Consider the following 18,238-nt stretch of genomic DNA (forward strand, 5'->3'; position numbering starts at 1 on the left):
ATTCATCTTCCAAGTTTATACACTATATTTTAGACCTAAGCTCTTTTATTAAAACAACTGCTGAAAAAGGAAGTGTCAGCTACACTAGGCTTGTTTATTTGTTTAGATTTTGTTTTAGTCGGAAATACTTTTTCATTGAGGTTTACTTTCCTCTTTCAGTCGGCTTTCCTAGCTAATGCTTCCTTCATCCTTAAAACAGTGCCAGTTTCAACAGGGTACTGCCAGTTGTGGCTCTTTAGCAGTACAAATGCTTCACATTTATACTCCTGATATGCATTCATTCAAGACAATGGCCCAATATCTGGGCTGAAAGGCCAACACAAAAGGATAATCTACTACTAATTTGCTGAAGAATGACATGCAGGCTTTTCTGTGCATTTCTGCAGTGACGTATGACTTCCCAGAGAAATGCTGTTATCTCCTGCATACAGTCAAAGCAGCATGCATTATCTTCAACAATAAGGACAGAACTAATTCTTCATGTAGAAGACACAGTTCAATAATATGTGTGTTGAAGGCCAAAGATTATGCACAACTGTGCACTGAGATCTAACATTAAGCATTTAGACAAAGCAGAACGTGTGCTATGGAGGATAAGGTCATGCCTTTGATACTGTTTTGAGAGCTTTCATTCATTTGTAAACCAGCATTATCTAGTACAACATGCAAAAACACTTTGGCATGTTTTCTTATGATCATAATGCAGAATTTGGTTAGTCCCCCCCCCCCCATATTGTTACACTTCCAAGCCAAGGCATATGCACCAACACACAACAACAGCTGCATTATGTTGCATTGTGAATATAAAAAGGGGAGATTAAAAACCATCTGAAGAGCTGTTTAGAATAATGCACCTCATCTATGACATCCATTTGCCAAAACCGAGACATCTGCATCTGTAAAGCTAAGATGTTCAGGGTATTAGTACTCTGTGCAGATTAGAGTACAAATGTTTAGCTGTTCAGCATATTACAACTCTAGGAGCTGGTTCAGCCATGCTTGCATATGTAAACGATCATTACAAATAATGGATAAGAATGTAAGAACCCTGCTTGATTAGACCAAAAATCCATCCAAGTCCAGCAACCCATTCTCATAGTGGCTAACTAGATGAGCACGGGCAAATCTGCAAGCAGGACCAAGCACAAAACCATTCTCCTCGTTTGTCTTTCCCGGCAGCTGTCATTCAAAAACATAGTGCTTCCAAAACTGGAGGTAGTAGTACAGGGAACAGTCATTCTGCATGCGACCAAGGCACACACACACAGTTTTCAGTCCCTGAAGGGGGCATAACAGGAGCATAACAGAGCAGGCACATCATGGGGTGGGACAGGTTCTTATGCATCACTGATGCGTGCCATGACCTGGAAAGCAACCCCTGTGCAAAAGGGTGGCCATAACTTTGGCTTTATTCTCCATAACTCTCTTTTACAGAAATCCAATTTGGTGGCCTTCACCACATTGTGTGGTAGTGAATTATGTGTTTATATGCATATTATACCTTACAGCACATTACACTGTCATCCATCAAATGTGGAAAAACCAAGTGATGTTCAGGCAGGTGCTAACAGAAATTTAATTTCAATAGGTACTCCTCACTGCTACTTAGTGGGAGGGATGAGGCGGTGGCAAAGTCAGGGCTGGGCAGGTGTATTGCTAGTAACACTTACTGACTCTGCCATTGTATGCGCACAGCAATCCCCGTTGCTATATGATATGATAGCGCCCAAAATTGTTCCAGAAAAGGTAAGCATTGAGTGCCTCTTGAAAACTTAAGGGAAGCAAATGGAAAATTGCAGCACTAAAGGAAAATTTAGAAAACTTCCGCCTAGAAATAGTGGCTTGGTGTTCATATGGTAATTTTGAGGATGTGGTCTGCTGGGGCTATTATTAGAACAGCTTCTTCTCCACTTTCAAAAACTTCATGATTATGCGAACATTCACCGAATATAAGCACAAATATTTCCCTTCTTCTAAAATATCCTGTGTTTTTAAATTAAGCACCATCTACATAAAATTAAGTGCTGTAAAAAAGAAAAAAAAAGAAATAAATATGCTGTTTTGGTATGAGTAAGTGGTGATTTAGACAACCATTTCCCCCCCTAACATGCACTGAGTTCTGCAGTCACCACATGGTGGAGTTCAAGTGGACCTAGTCTGGAAATGAATGCGACTGCAACTGTCTTTATACATTGGACTCCTTTGGGTAACCTCATTCAAAGTGAGTGCTTATTCCACAGCACACAGAAACTGCAAAACATGATGCAGAATGCGGGGAAAAAAGAATAGTTTACCTGAATCCAAAGAAAACTTGCTCATTTTTGCAGCAAATGTGATAGTTATTAGTATTTTATACTACAATACTATTCTGGATTTCAAACTGGTAATTGAATCAGAGATGGCATTAGTGCGTACGTACAAGATCCCTCTGTTCGGATTTTCTGTGATGGCATACTAGGGTCTCCTTTCCCTAAAATATTAGTGGCCATTATCCGAAATTCATATTCCATCCATGGGATTAAATCAATCACCTTGGCTGACTCCACATTTCCATCAACAACTGGAGGGTCTAAATGAAAACAGAAAGATTATTTAATATACAGTGAAAGCAAACAATAGCAGCCATGGTTGTGATGTTCACATTTCAGTTGCCACATGGACAGCCTCTCTTATCAGTTCAATTATTTATGAAGAGCCACCAGCCTAGAAAACAAATGAAGTTGAGCAAGATCCCTGAAATGATACCATTCCAATGGTGGAGCCTGCCATATTTTAGAGACCATGGAGACATTTTTATGCAAACATAATTTCTATTCTACTTTCCAAAACACGCATAAGAAAAACAGAAAAGGAGCCACTTGAATCATTCAGCTACAGCTCTGTTTTGCCAGTTAACATGGACACTAAACTTATTTCAATAACATCAAGTGCATCAGCATGATAAAACTGAACATCAAATCAAATCAGGGGCCTCTCGACTTATTCCATTGAGATATGTTGGAATTTGTTACATTTCCCAAACATTAAGTTGGGGTCAGTGTGTGCAAATGTGGCTGCCCTATCAATACAAAACACTGCAATTACCATTGTGTGAACATTGTTTCTAAATGTATGTTACTGTATACTTATGCAGTGATTGCCATTGTGTCTGCAGAGGTATTCACTAGTGCCCACAGGGTTCCCTTCCCTCCTTCTGCTGAAATTAGGCTTGTAAGTAGCATTATATTGTAGCTAAAAGACCAGGTTGTAGCCATAGCATGTCCTTGGCTACAGTGGGTGTGGTGTGCCCACAACACACTCACTGGTTTGCAAATATGCCCATGGACACCAAAAGGTTTCTGACCCCTACGCTAATATCACATTGACAGGAATCCATGACCTTGAGGCATTCTACCCTAAAACACACTATATCATTTTTATAACAATAACTTTAGTACAGAAGAGCAAGAGACAGAAAGAGAGAGACAGAAAGACAGAACATTTTCAGTATTGCCCCCACTTTTTGTTCCTGAATTAGATATACTGTAGTATCAAATGATACTATGACTGCCTGTGAAGATGCAGAGCAACAACATTGACTTGATGGTTGAGACGTGACTTATTAAAGGTTCCTCTAATTTTGCAGTAGCAGGTCAGAACTGATTTCGGAGAGGAAATAGGGAGATTGTATTCTGCACAGAAGGTAAAATTCCACACCATTCTGTTGCTGAACTCCCTGCCTTTGCTAAACACCAGGATGCATATATATTAATGTACAAAATGGAGCACAATTTAAAACCTAGAGACCAAGACTGTGAAAGTGATGCAGGCAAGTGTGTTACAGCACTACTTTAACTGCACAATATGTTTTTCTCTCTTTCACACCAACCATTAAACAGCTTCTGTATTTTTTTTTAGTAATGTGTACCTACATTCAGTCTGGTAGGTATAGGTTAATCTTTCTAATATTACTCTTACCTGTTTTGGCATCCTTCCAGTACTCAGAAAGAAAATTCCTTGACTGGATAGTGTAATTTGAAATAGGACTATGATTGTCTGTCCCACGACTCCAAGTAAGAACTACAGATGTGTTTCTAATATCTTCCACTTTGAGTCCTCCTGGGGGGCCTGGAGGTCCTGAAAAACATTTCCATGAAAGATAATGACATGACCTAATCTAATATTGAATAGATAGGGATCAACAAAATAAAAAAATTAAGGAAATGAATTGCATCCTCTTCGAGCTTTGCAATAAATGTTCCACTGAGAGTTTTGTACAGAAATTCAGGGGTTGTTGCACATCTAAGGACCCAGTAACTAATACAATAAGCCTAATTAATAAAATTAGGGATGTTGTGGGACTTGATCTGAGCCTGGTCTAATTATGAACTCTCAGAGCTCTTAAATAGGTGAGCAGCACCAGTGGCGTAGCGTGGGTTCTCAACACCCGGGGCAAGGCAAGTAATTTGCGCCTCCTAACCCGTGGATTTGCGCCCCCTAACCCTAACTCCCAGGTACTGCGCCCGGTGCGGCCAGCCCCCCCTGCACCCCCCCACGCTACGCCACTGAGCAGCACTCTGGGACTCTGCAGTATATCAGACTTACGGGAAGGGAAGAGGAAGGAGACACAGAAAAATGGTCTTCCTCCCTGATGCCTTCTTGGCTGGGACCACTGCACAATTTGAATCAGGATAACTAAAGAGGGAGAAGGCCCTTTCATTTCCTAAGCCGCTTGGATGGGCTCAAGAAAGAAAACTACCTGATTCCCCCCCCCCCCCAGAAATAAATTTGCTCATTTCCTTATGAATCCAGGGGGAAATTGGATTCTCAAGGGGATGGAGCAGCTCCCCTAGGAAGAAAGTCCACTTGGGCTCTACATCTTAGAAAAAGAGCAAGTAACAGAGATATATATTAGTGTATAAGGTGGTGGATTAAGTGGAGAAAGAACATTTTTTTCTCCCTATCTCATAACACTAGACTTGGGGCCAGCCAATGCAGCTGAACGTTAGGAAGATTTAAGACAGACAGAAGAATGTACTTTACACAGTGCACAGCTTAACTATGGAATGTGCTCCCACAAAATGGAGTGAAGGCCACCAACCTGGATAGCTTAGGAAAATTCACAAAGGCTAAGGCTTTCAATGGCTACTAGCCAGGATGGCACCCTCCACACTCTGAGGCAGTTTGAACACCAATTTTGGGTATCACTACTGGGGAGAGTGCTGTTCTACTCAGGTCCTGCTTTCAGGTTGACCTGCTGTGAGATCCAAACAGGGTGCTTGACTAGACTGACCTGATCCAACAGTTCTTTTCTTAAGCTTTTAGGAGATCTCACTCCTCCCCAAATAAAGCTGCAGGGCTCAAATTAAATGAAGATTGCCAAGGGGTGTAAAACCTTTACAGTGGTACCTCAGGTTAAGTACTTAATTTGTTCCGGAGGTCCGTACTTAACCTGAAACTGTTCTTAACCTGAAGCACCACTTTAGCTAATGGGGCCTCCTGCTGCTGCCGCGCCACTAGAGCACGTTTCTGTTCTCATCCTGAAGCAAAGTTCTTAACCTGAAGCACTATTTCTGGGTTAGCGGAGTCTGTAACCTGAAGCGTATGTAACCTGAAGCGTATGTAACCTGAGGTACCACTGTATTCGCTCTTGTATGTTTTGAAAGATAGGCTTGAATTTCAAGTATGGGGTTCTCACCAGTGCTCCTCTGGTTCCTCTATGTTGTCAGGACACATTTAAGTCCCTGTAATGCCCCAAATAAAGTTGTGCCCTGATGTGAATTTGCTCTAGAGGCCATTCTGAGGGAGAAGACAGCTTTCCCCTTTTGGTGGCCACCATTTTAATAATAATTCTTTCTGAAATAGGGTGGAAATCCATGTCACACTATGATGACAGTTTCATCAGTGCAAGTAGTTGACTCTGGCCCATAAATTTTATATTTAAACAAAAAATTACCTCTCACAACAAGATCAGCTGAAGCTGTAGCATTATCAACAATTGACTGAGCAACGCATGTGTATCTTCCAGCATGCCGTAGTTGGGCATTTTTTACTATAAGTTCACCGTTGTTTTTTATCTATGGAAGAGAGGAACGACAGAAGTCAGTAATCCTACACTGAACTCATATTTTATGTTTACAGTTTACTGACCTAAAATTATGTGCAATCAGTGCCCACATACTGAAAAGAAATACAGAAAATGATTACATTACCTGCCACAGACTTGTCTGCAGCACTGGAAAAAACCATAAATATATGCATCCTAGAATCATAGAGTTGGAAGTTACCATGAGGGTCATACAGACCAACTCTCTGCAATGCAGGAATCTTTTGTCCAACAAGGGTCTCAAACCCACAACCCTGAGATTAAGAACCTCATGGTCTGCTGACTGAGCTGTATTTTAAAACATGTATGAAATATTTTGCTGTCTAATGTAGGTGTTTACTGATGTTCAGAACATGATTCCATTTCATAATGTTTTAAAAAAACCTTCTAAAATGATTTGCTTATAATCCCCTTTCTTTATAGGTCTCCTATTTTTCAGAATTCAATGTTTGAATACAGTGGTACCTCGGGTTAAGAACTTAATTCATTCTGGAGGTCCATTCTTAACCTGAAACTGTTCTTAACCTGAAGCACCACTTTAGCCAATGGGGCCTCCTGCTGCTGCCGCACCGCCGGAGCACGATTTCTGTTCTCATCCTGAAGCAAAGTTCTTAACCTGAGGTACTATTTCTGGGCTAGCGGAGTCTGTAACCTGAAGGTGTCTGTAACCTGAGGTATCACAGTATTTGTCATACCGTGGAATGGGTGTCAGTTTCAGTTCTCTCAGTTTCTTGTTTACCCAATCTTAAATTGAGTTCTCCTCACATTTTGCAGCGATTCTTTTTGAAAAAATTCTTCAAGACCCCAGTCAAACTGTGCTTGCTGAGGTCATAACTTGTATGTTTGACACAAGCACTCCTACATGTCCTTTCTACTAATTACAGTCAAGACAGATCTCTGGGACTGAAGCTGCAAGAACAGCCTCTAAAACATAAGTGATGAGCCACTTGGGCAGAGTCTGACCAACCACCTTTTACAGCCTACAGTATGGTTGTGATGGTGGAAAAGTAATACTCTTTTACTACCAGTACATCCACGTACCATAGATCAATAGAAGAGTTCCAATTTGATGAAGGCCTGTATGTAGAAACCCCAAGGGTGATGATAATAAACTCTCAGTAAACCAGTGCAATTTATTTGCTAAGCATTTTATGGCCATATTTTGTTCACTTGTTTCTATTTGAAGTTCAAAGTGCTGCCTTTACTTATAAACATCTAAATAACCTGGCCAGAGGCATCTGAACAAACACTCTGTCTATTCTCTAAGACAGAGGTCACAAGCATGGTGCACTCTAGATATTTTAGACTACAACTTCTGTTAGTTCCAGCCAGCATGGCCAATAGTCAAGGATTATGGGAGTTGCAATTCATAACATGTGGAAGGCACCATGTTGGCTACCCCTGTTTTAAAGCTAATGTTAGAAGCCTGGACCAGATTCCCCTGCTTTGGGAGGTAAGGCAGATGCCATCCAGGGCTAATAATGATAATAATGATAATGATAATGATGATGATGATAATAATAATAATAATAATAATAATAATAATAATAATAATAATAATTTATTTATTATTTATACCCCGCCCATCTGGCTGGGCCTCCCCAGCCACTCTGGGCGGCTTCCATAGAACCCAAAAATACAGTAAAATATCACATGTTAAAAACTTCCCTGAACAGGGCTGCCTTAAGATGTCTTCTGAATGTCAGGTAGTTGTTTATCGCTTTGACATCTGCTGGAAGGGCGTTCCACAGGGCGGGCGCCACTACCGAGAAGGCCCTCTGCCTGGTTCCCTGTAGCTTTGCTTCTCGCAATGAGGGAACCGCCAGAAGGCCCTCGGCGCTGGACCTCAGCGTCCGGGCAGAATGATGGGGGTGGAGACGCTCCTTCAGGTATACTGGACCGAGGCCGTTTAGGGCTTTAAAGGTCAGCACCAACACTTTGAATCGTGCTCGGAAACGTACTGGGAGCCAATGTAGGTCTTTCAAGACTGGTGTTATGTGGTCTCGGCGGCCGCCCCCAGTCACCAGTCTAGCTGCCGCATTCTGGATTAGTTGTAGTTTCCGAGTCACCTTCAAAGGTAGCCCCACGTAGAGTGCATTGCAGTAATCCAAGCGGGAGATAACCAGAGCATGCACCACTCTGGCGAGACAGTCCGCAGGCAGATAGGGTCTCAGCCTACGTACCAGATGGAGCTGGTAAACAGCTGCCCTGGACACAGATTTGACATGTGCCTCCATGGACAGCTGTGAGTCCAAATGACTCCCAGGCTGCGCACCTGGTCCTTCAGGGGCACAGTTACCCCATTCAGGACCAGGGAATCCTCCACACCTGCCCGCCTCCTGTCCCCCAAAAACAGTACTTCTGTCTTGTCAGGATTCAACCTCAATCTGTTAGCCGCCATCCATCCTCCAACCGCCTCCAGACACTCTCGCAGGACCTTCACCGCCTTCACTGGTTCTGATTTAAAAGAGAGGTAGAGCTGGGTATCATCCGCATACTGATGAACACCCAGCCCAAACCTCCTGATGATCTCTCCCAGCGGCTGCATGTAAATATTGAAAAGCATGGGGGAGAGGACAGAACCCTGAGGCACCCCACAAGTGAGAGCACAGGGGTCTGAACACTCATCCCCCACCACCACTTTCTGAACACGGCCCAGGAGGAAGGAGCGGAACCACTGTATGACAGTGCCCCCAGCTCCCAGCCTCTCAAGACGGTCCAGAAGGATGCTATGGTCGATGGTATCAAATGCCGCCGAGAGATCCAGCAGAACTAGGAAACAGCTCTCACCTTTGTCCCTAGCCCACCGGAGATCATCAACCAGTGCGACCAAGGCAGTTTCAGTCCCATGATGAGGCCTGAATCCCGACTGGAAGGGATCCAAATGGTCCGCTTCTTCCAGGCGTGCCTGGAGTTGTTCGGCTTTTTCTATGGCGGCATCCAGTCCATGAAACACACACTCTACAAATATTCAGGTCATGTTGGCTTTGTTAGTTCAAACTGTTTTATTTTGCCAAGCATTTCAGGGAGGCTTGCTTGTTGCTCTTTATTGTTTATTGTTGTTTTTGTTCTTTATATATATGAATTTTATAGGGCTTTTAAAAAACTACATTTGATTTTTCTTTTTAATGGATTTTATACATTGTATGGCACCTATAGCTTGATAATTAAAAACATAACGATTGATAACATACAGCAGAATATAAATGTTTTAAATAAATAATACAACTTGCAATCTTGGCCTGCAATGCAGGGAATTCAAGAACCCGACTTCAATTTAGACTGATTTTTAATCTCTGTTTTATGCAGAGCTGTGTTTTTCTATGTAACGTGTTTGCAGTTGTATTAAAAAAATATCAATCATTACATTTAGTATCATATTCTATTTGGGTATTTCACTGTCTAAAATAAAAAGTTATATCCTCAGGCCTAATTGAGTCCAATGACAAGCAATTAAAATCTAAGCCCAATTTCAACACTGTAAGCTGAAGGCAAGTTTCTTTATAAATCTACTTTGCAGTTTATTAAGAAAATGTACTGAGATCAATTAACTGAGTTAAACATGTGTTCCTCTTTTAAAGTATTTCCATAAACTCCTCATTCACCCTCTTGAAATATATCTAGAGTACTTTCATATGTGGTAAAATGTTACAAGAGAGTAACAGCTGGATTCATATCATACCATCTTGAAATGGTTAACATATTACTGTCTTAATTCCCTTAATTCAATCCAGGTTGCTCATTCTATCCAGTATTGATTGGGGAGTCAGGAAGATAAGAACTCTTGAGAGGTGACTAAGAAACATTCACTAATGCTTGTTCACTGAGCCATTAGAAAATAATATAAAGGAGTTGTCTTACAGGGTAGCAATAATATTTGGAGAGTTTTGGTTAATTAGTCTTGAAGGAAGCCAACCAATTTGCAAATAAAAATATTTTCTTGCACTAAAAACTGTATTTTACAGCATGTTTTTGAGGGAAGGGGGGTGGGTCATTTAGTCAAATATTTAATGCCAGCTTCTCAGCAATAAAGATTTGTTTTAATGCATGCTGGAAAGAATTGTACAAAGCACAATTATATGAAAGTTGCCTTCAGTTGGATGCACCAATAAAGCATAGGGAAGACCCAGTGCATCCCATATGGATATTGTTCATATCTATTTCACACACTGAGATTCTATTAATTATTAGGAAAATGGGACCCATCTTATCATGTTGCCAGTTTGAAACAATATAACTGAAAAATCCTTGAGCTGTACATTGTTCAATATTTGCTTTACACTTTGTCTAAAATACTGAATTGACCGATGGAAATAGTATGTAGCAGATACATTTTGTGTTGAAGTACTGCAACAGCACATTTGAGGGAAGAAAACATGCAATAATCTTCATATCTAGATGGCGCCAGTTTGCATATGAAATCTCTATGGAATCAAACATTTAGCGGTTTGTAATCAAGCTTTCCAGTGCTCCATGGGAACGTTGGTTCTCTAGAATAAAGCTTACAAAGCAAATAATGAGCATGGTCAGCAGCAAGTTTAAGCCTCAGCATAGAAAAGCATGCCCAGCTATGTTTTTACTGAAAACCTCAGCTTGGCTGGGTTACAAACTACAGGAAGAACTGAATCATGAACTGGAAATTTTGATGGCAGCTTTCAGATATGTTCCAAGTATACAAGCAATTTAGCACTCAGAATGCTCATCAAAGTTTTAAAGACCTACATTTAAAAAGCAAACTACCAAAGCTGCTACTTACTAAAATTGTGCAACTTATACGCAAAAAGCTAATGTTTTCCTTTCTTATCTCTGACAATAGATGTTTTAGGCATGTCTTGCAGATTAGCAGGGAGTCTAGCAGCTGAGTCACTACTGTTTCTTGACAACTGAAAGTATGGCGCTTAGCAGCAATTGCTTTTCAAAACAATAAAGACTAAATAACGCAAACAACTGACACTATTTTAGAAGGCCACTTGCATTTCTAATGGATGCAAATTAGTTTTATGTTTCATTGCTGACTTTATGAAGTGAATACATAGATCAGTGCAACTATCTTAAACCCTCACCCTATTAATTCCCCATATTCCTTACTTGAATATTAATATTATTGCAGCTACCAGAAAAAAGGATCATTGTGAACCACAACAAAGTCTGCCAAATATCTGGTATGCGTCATAAAGTTATGACACAAAATAGCCAACAGATATTTAATGTTATGATACTTAGTTGCTTAATCTTTTTGTCTCTATGGTAATCTCCAGTCTGATACTTTGATGCAACAGATTAATCTGCCCATGATTTCTGTTCCCATCCCTAACTGGGAAGAGTAAACGTTATGCAAAGCTGCCATCTGGTGACCAGAGCCTGTAACTCCAAGATAGGGGGAAAGGGCTGTTGAAAAGAGAGAATTGTTATGAATGGGAACTACAAATTGGCAGCTGCTGAAAACCAGCTTTGAAACTACCAAGAGTGTTTGTCCAGAACTAAATATGGGCTGTAGGGATGTTGTTGTTTTTACAGGAAGTTGCAGGTGGTACGTTCGGATGATACACACATCGCACTATTGCCACTATTCACAGGATTTGGAATGGGATACAAGAAACTGTGGCTTTATTGTACCACCTTCAACTCTGTCAGGATAGAACTATACACCATGAGGCAACTCATTGGAATGCTAATGGAAAGTAGAACCATTTGCAAGAAAGAATCATAGACAGGGAGTGCTTCAGCCTTCACACATGAACTAGTTATCCCTTGAAAATGATGGTACCTATTTAATCTAGCCACACCCTCCAAGTTGGGCTCCAAGGTGGCCTGTGTAGCAAATGGGGGCCTTGTATCACATATATTAAACCAGAAATTATTGGACAAAATGAGTCTTAAGATGTTTTGAATTTACTCATGCAACATTACTATTTTAATGAATAAATGGAAACAAATGGAAGGGGCGTAAGCTCTATGCAATATTACCAAAGAGGGAAAGTTACTGATGGATATCTAAAATAAGCAGTATTTAAAATATCGGAATATGAGATGGCAAAACTACATTTCTAGAAAGAAGAATGCCACATTTCAGGATAGTTGTGCCCATTTTTCATACAGAAGAAATCAGTACGACTTATTTTTGAGTATACTACATGGTTAGGATTGTGTTATAGATTATATCATTTACAACTGTCTTCTTTCTCAATTTATATTTTGTTGCTTTTCATAAAAACACAAAACAATAGTTAACTCCCAACAATGAAGGTAAGTGCCAGAGGCAATCACACTTGCAGACATCAGGAGTTAAACTTTTTCATAGTAGGAGCAGTGAAAAGTAGAAATGTCTTGGAATAGCGAATTCTGAAGCCTGAGTTCTGCTGTCTTGTCTATAAACAATGCAGTTTCTACAAGATGCAACAATGTCATATCCCCCTTTAATAGTAAACTCCTAGCATGAAAAAGTTTACTAGTCCATGGAGGTGGCTTTTCCGCACTCCTTCTAAAATTAGTTCTCTTCCCTGCCCCACCGCCACAAAAAATGGGGAAAAGAAGAAAACCGAAAAGTTATCACACAAACCATGCCTAATTCTATCGTGATAAAAATGTGCTGTATCTTACCATGATGGCCCTTTCATAATGTTCATTGTCTTTATCAATATCTATTGGATATCCATTGAGAAGCCAAATAAAAGTAAGGTCTAAAGATCGATCGTGCTCAGCGAGACACTGCATGGTAGCATTCCATCCAACTGTGACGTCAACATTGGTTGGTGCTAAAACAATCTTTGTAGCCGCTGTGCAGTTTAGGAGAGAAAGTAGAACATTTGCACATCAACAAAACAGTAGAAGTGCAACTAAACTTCTGTATCTGAAAATTTCACTATGGATTATTCTTACCATGACAACTGTAGTCCATTTCCAAACCTATTACATCCTGTTTCTGCTGAGTCCTCTCAATTGTAATGAAAAAACATACTTATGGTGTTGTAGTAATGTTTTGGGCCTTGTTTAATTGGCAGTAAGACACACAGAGTTCTGTAAAACTTACTCCCGTGCAAATGTGCACAGGACTGCTGTCTTACGATATAGATATAGATATAGATATAGATATATAGATATAGATATATACTACTATAATAATATGTATATAACCCTGCATACAATAGACAAATATTATTATAGGAATAGCAGAAGAACAAAGAGGGATCTGAAACAGAGAGATGGTCCTTTTCCTATGACTTCAACAGAATTCAGAGTGAGTGTGGTGTAATCATAAACATTTTAGTCTAGGATCTGCAAGACTAGGGCTCAAATCTCTATTCAGCCATGAAGCTCACGAGGTGACCATTGTCCAGTCACTAGCCTAACCTACCTCATAGGGCTCTTGTGGGGATAAAATAAGGGCTATGTAGGCCACCTGGGAAAACGTTGGAATAAAAATATAATAAAAAGATGTAATCCATGTTAAATTCAGTATGTGCGCCAGAGAGCTTAATTTACAGTCCATGGAGTAAATTATGCCAATGTTGTCATGACCCACAACTTAAGGACCTTGCAGTGCATGGCAAAGGTCTCTGATGAGGTTCAGACTGCTTTCTTGTGGACAGAACCTCTCAGTGCCTTATTTGGGGACCTCTTGGTCAAAGGACACAACCCTGCCAGTTCTGACTCAGAGAATATAAATCTTTATCTCCCTAACCTCACAGACTTCAAAGACCGCAAATTAAGGCAGATACTCCAGTGAACCTACATGTCTTGTGAGCCAACATGAAGTCTGAGTTTGCTCCAGCTCCCTGCAGAGACAAGAGCTTCTTCTAGCCACCTTAGGAGGAGAATCTTTCAGGCAACAGGACCCCCTTGGAGCTATCCAAGGTTCTGTTCTTATCTGCCTTTTGCACTGACCCGACTTGCCTTCACTAGACATTGCCTGCTTTCCCTGTGAGCCTCAAGCTCACAAATGTTGCTTTGTTGTGGGTGGAGGAGGGGTAGAGCGAGAGCATGTCTGCCACTCAATCTGCATCAAAAGTATCAGCTCAATTGCAATTTGTGTGAATTGTGTCATTTTTAATTGGGGCACCAATAATGTACAAATCACCTTTTAGAGAAGTTTGATTGCTATCTTGCTCAATACATTATAAATTATACTAAATAAATGTATTCTAAATTATTCTAATTTGACTTAGAAGTATTTATGTTGAACTGATTTGAATAAGACTCAAGGGCAGGCAGTAGTAAAGGTAAAGGTAAAGGTACCCCTGCCCGTACGGGACAGTCTTGCCAGACTCTAGGGTTGTGCGCTCATCTCACTCTATAGGCCGGGAGCCAGCGCTATCCGCAGACACTTCCGGGTCACGTCGCCAGCGTGACAAGCTGCATCTGACGAGCCAGCGCAGCACACGGAACGCCATTTACCTTCCCGCTGGTAAGCGGTCCCTATTATCTACTTGCACCCAGGGGTGCTTTCGAACTGCTAGGTTGGCAGGCGCTGGGACTGAACGACGGGAGCGCACCCCGCCGCGGGGATTCGAACTGCCGACCATGCAATCAGCAAATCCTAGGCGCTGAGGTTTTACCCACAGCGCCACCGCGTCTAAATTATTCTAATTTGACTTAGAAGTATTTATGTTGAACTGATTTGAATAAGACTCAAGGGCAGGCAGTAGTACACTAGTATTATTAAGTTTTTTGCTCTGCTTCCATTGTGTCTTCTGATTTTAGTTGATAGGTAAAAAACAACATTTACCTGTGGTCAAAAGCGTAGTAGTACTATTAGCTTTTCCTTTGTTATTTTCTACAAAACAGGTATAGTTGCCTGCATCAGCTGCTGTGACATTAATAATTTCCAGACTTCCATCATACCAAATCCGTATCCTATTGAAAGGGAAATTGTTAGGAAACATATAAGAAGAAACAATGGCTTTGTTTAATTGATCACATATTGGATTTCTTTTTTTAACTAGACCTAAATTAGATTCTTACAATATATAACAATATCACATATAAAGTAAAATGGCCTGCCCTAACCCAGAAGTTGGAGTTTAGGCAATACATTCAAAATAACATCCAAATAATGCAATAAGTTCCTATCCCAGACATCCATTTGTATGGAAAGTAATACATAGTTTGTGTTAATCAATAAGCTTCCATAATGTGAGACTTGACTTAATATGAATGAATCTTGTACCAGTGAGCAGCTACTTTGCTCTTCCTTTTGCATGAGCCAATGAACAAGCCAGGAAATCTTCCACTAACAAATGTTTCCCATGTTGTATGAATCAGAAGCTATGGTTTGAATTTGACTTAATATTCTGGCTCGCTCCAAAGCTGGGTGGATGTTTTCTGGTTTGGGTGAAACAGAAAGCTACACTCAGTGGGAAAATTTCTGACTTGTTCAGTGGTTAAAGTGAAGGGAGGAGTTAACCACAGTTTGCCATGGTGAACATCAATCCACATAACATATCTGGTCAACATTAACTATGGCCAGTTTAAACTTCAACTTTAGAAATCATAGTTTTAAGCTAAACATAGTTAATACTAACCATAGTTGCTCAGTTCAGACAATATGACAAGCTTCAGCTAACCAAAAGATGAAGCAAATGATTCTGTGCAGAAGGACAGGAGTCCAGCAGGAGGCTGAGCATTAGGAAGAAGACAACCCATTTGGAGGTGTCCTCCTTTGAGAAATGACTTTGAACTCCATCGTTATGTTATGGAGTTCAAAATGGAAATGCTGTAAAACCATTTGTAAAACAAATGACTTCCTCTGAGGCTTACACAAGAGCCCCTTTCATGTGCTACTCATGTGAAAGGGCTCCATGCAATTAAAAAGAAGCAGAGTTACACCACTGGCCCAACCCAACATCATGCCTGTCCTCCTGGCTCCACCCCTGACCACCGCACATTTTGTATCTGGGGAGCTGTCTGTATCTATGGACCTCAAGACCTTTGTTTATTGTGCCGAGGTCATGGGGTGTGGAGGAAGGAGGATGGGTACAGCTGTACGGGAGGGGTGGGGGTGGGGGTTAATGTGAATCACCAGGCTAAACAGAGTCTTTCATTCTATCCTGCTGGTGCTTCATCCCACCCCCTTTTTAGCTACAGACAAGCAGCAATGCAGCTTGTCAAATTCCTGGTTGGTCTTTGTAACTTGTAATTTTGTAATTTGAAATAGTGGATTCATGAGTTGTGCTGGCTGTGCTAACCAAATAATACTGACCGGGTTGAATTTCTAATAATTTCTGTTCCTCTACTCCATATGAGTTTTGGCCTAGGAGCTGCTCTAGGCTTACATTCAATTATAGCTTGACCTCCTTTGGCAGCCAAGACCTCTCTCTTCATGGGGCTGAATTCAAAGGTTGGGGCTAAAACTGCAGGGGAAAAAACAGACAAATATAAATACTTTTAGTCCCAATAAGATCAATGTGACTTAATCCCAGATGTATGATTGCTGTCTAAATATGATGTTTTGCGGAATTAAGAAGATCTCATCTACCAGGTCTGTCAACTCATTAAAGAGGAGTTCAATCATCTGCCTTTTTACCAGATAATCAGTTCATGAATCAATTAAATGTAAATGTATTGCATATGAGCAAATCCCCAGTATAGGGTGTGTTTTTTTCAGATATCAAAGGCAATATGAATTCAATAAACCAAAACTAGTATTCAGTGGTAGATAGCAAGGTAGTCTATTTTTTTTTTTAACTTTTCCATCCCTATTATAGTAACACACCAGAACTAAGATATACTTATTTTAACTCACAGCTGTGCAGACTCACTGATTAATCAACTAGAGGTTTGGTTGGCTACTCTAACCAATGAAGTTGAAGAATGCTTCACACCTGCATTTACTGCTTTTTAAATTTTATTTCATTCCTTGACAAAATTACCAGATTTACCTACATAATAACAACACAACAAATACTTTAAACATAAATAAATTCAAACATGTGACAACAATAAAAGGTAAACTCACACATTATCTGTTTTATTTACTAGAAATGGTTTCAAATGACACAGAACATGATGTTTTCACTAACCGAGAACTTTCAGCTCCGCATTTGAATAAATCATTCCATGTATATTTTCTGCTACACATTGATACATGCCCTCATCTTCTTTCTTCAGGCTAGAAAATCTCAAGTCTCCTTTCCAATACTAAAAATGAAAGACACAATAAAGATATAATAGGCACAAGGCAGCAGTGATGATTAAAAACTGCCTAAATTCCTTTCTGTTAGAAATAGGGACTGAAAATAAAACTGCCCATATAAAATGCTACTATACAAAACTATGGTGCTACTGCACTTGGAATGCCATCTACAGTTCTGGTCATCACATTAAAAAAAGAAGAAAAAGATATTGCAGAGCTGGAAAAGTTTGAGAAAGAGGGAGTGGATCCACCATAAGGAAAGGTTACAATATTTTGAGGATAGTGTTGTATAAAATGATGCATGGTGTAAAGAAAGTGGAGAAAGAGAAGTTCTTCTCCTTCAGCCATAATACTAGAACTAGGTACCATCCAATGAACTTGAATGTTGGACTATGGAGTTTGCTCCCAAAAGGTGTAGTCTACCAACTTGGAGGCTCTAAAAGAGAAATTAGGCAAAGATAATACTATCGGTGGCTATTAGCCATGATGGTTATGTGATTCTATGATTCTGATGTTGAAAGCAGTATGCCTCTGAATATTAGTTGGTGGGGATCACATGGGAAGAGCTTTATTGCACTCCGGTGCCGCTTCTGGGCTTCCCTATGGCATCTGACTGGCCAATGTGAGAACATGGACCTTTGGCCTGACCCAGCAACACTCTTCTTATGTTCTTAGTTTATGATGGTATTGCTAACCAATGCAGCAACAGTCACTGGATAAACAAAGTTTCAGATAGGTAGCCGTGTTGGTCTGCCATAGTCAAAATAAAAAAATTCCTTCCAGTAGCACCTTAAAGACCAACTAAGTTAGTTCTTGGTATGAGCTTTCGTGTGCATGCACACTTCTTCAGATAAGAAGTGGATAAACAAAGGATACTCTAATTTCTATGCAAAGGGAGTCCGTGTGAGCAGTTTGCTGCATGCAAAAGTCCCAGTCAGTTTGAGCACATATTAAACTTAGGGCGGATATAATGAACTCTTTCTCCCACTGCGGATATAACTATTTCAGACAATAGAGCTTTC

General features: G+C 40.4%; 1 protein-coding gene across 9 annotated transcripts in view; it reads right to left on the minus strand.

The window, feature by feature from the left end:
• The window catches only part of CNTN1 (contactin 1), a 171,550-nt gene that overhangs the window by 17,272 nt on the left and 136,040 nt on the right, over positions 1–18,238 (minus strand). For all 9 annotated transcript variants that reach the window (XM_083463403.1, XM_083463407.1, XM_083463404.1 and 6 more), the window contains 7 exons: positions 17,104–17,221; positions 16,284–16,434; positions 14,811–14,938; positions 12,686–12,861; positions 5,936–6,056; positions 3,958–4,116; positions 2,420–2,569 (listed from right to left, as the gene is read on the minus strand). In XM_083463403.1, coding sequence (XP_083319529.1) covers positions 2,420–2,569; positions 3,958–4,116; positions 5,936–6,056; positions 12,686–12,861; positions 14,811–14,938; positions 16,284–16,434; positions 17,104–17,221 — 1,003 coding nt within the window. The remainder of the gene's footprint in view (positions 1–2,419; positions 2,570–3,957; positions 4,117–5,935; positions 6,057–12,685; positions 12,862–14,810; positions 14,939–16,283; positions 16,435–17,103; positions 17,222–18,238) is intronic.

This window comes from Podarcis liolepis (genome assembly GCF_965112155.1).
Source record: "Podarcis liolepis genome assembly, chromosome: 10".
NCBI classification, from domain to species: domain Eukaryota; kingdom Metazoa; phylum Chordata; class Lepidosauria; order Squamata; family Lacertidae; genus Podarcis; species Podarcis liolepis.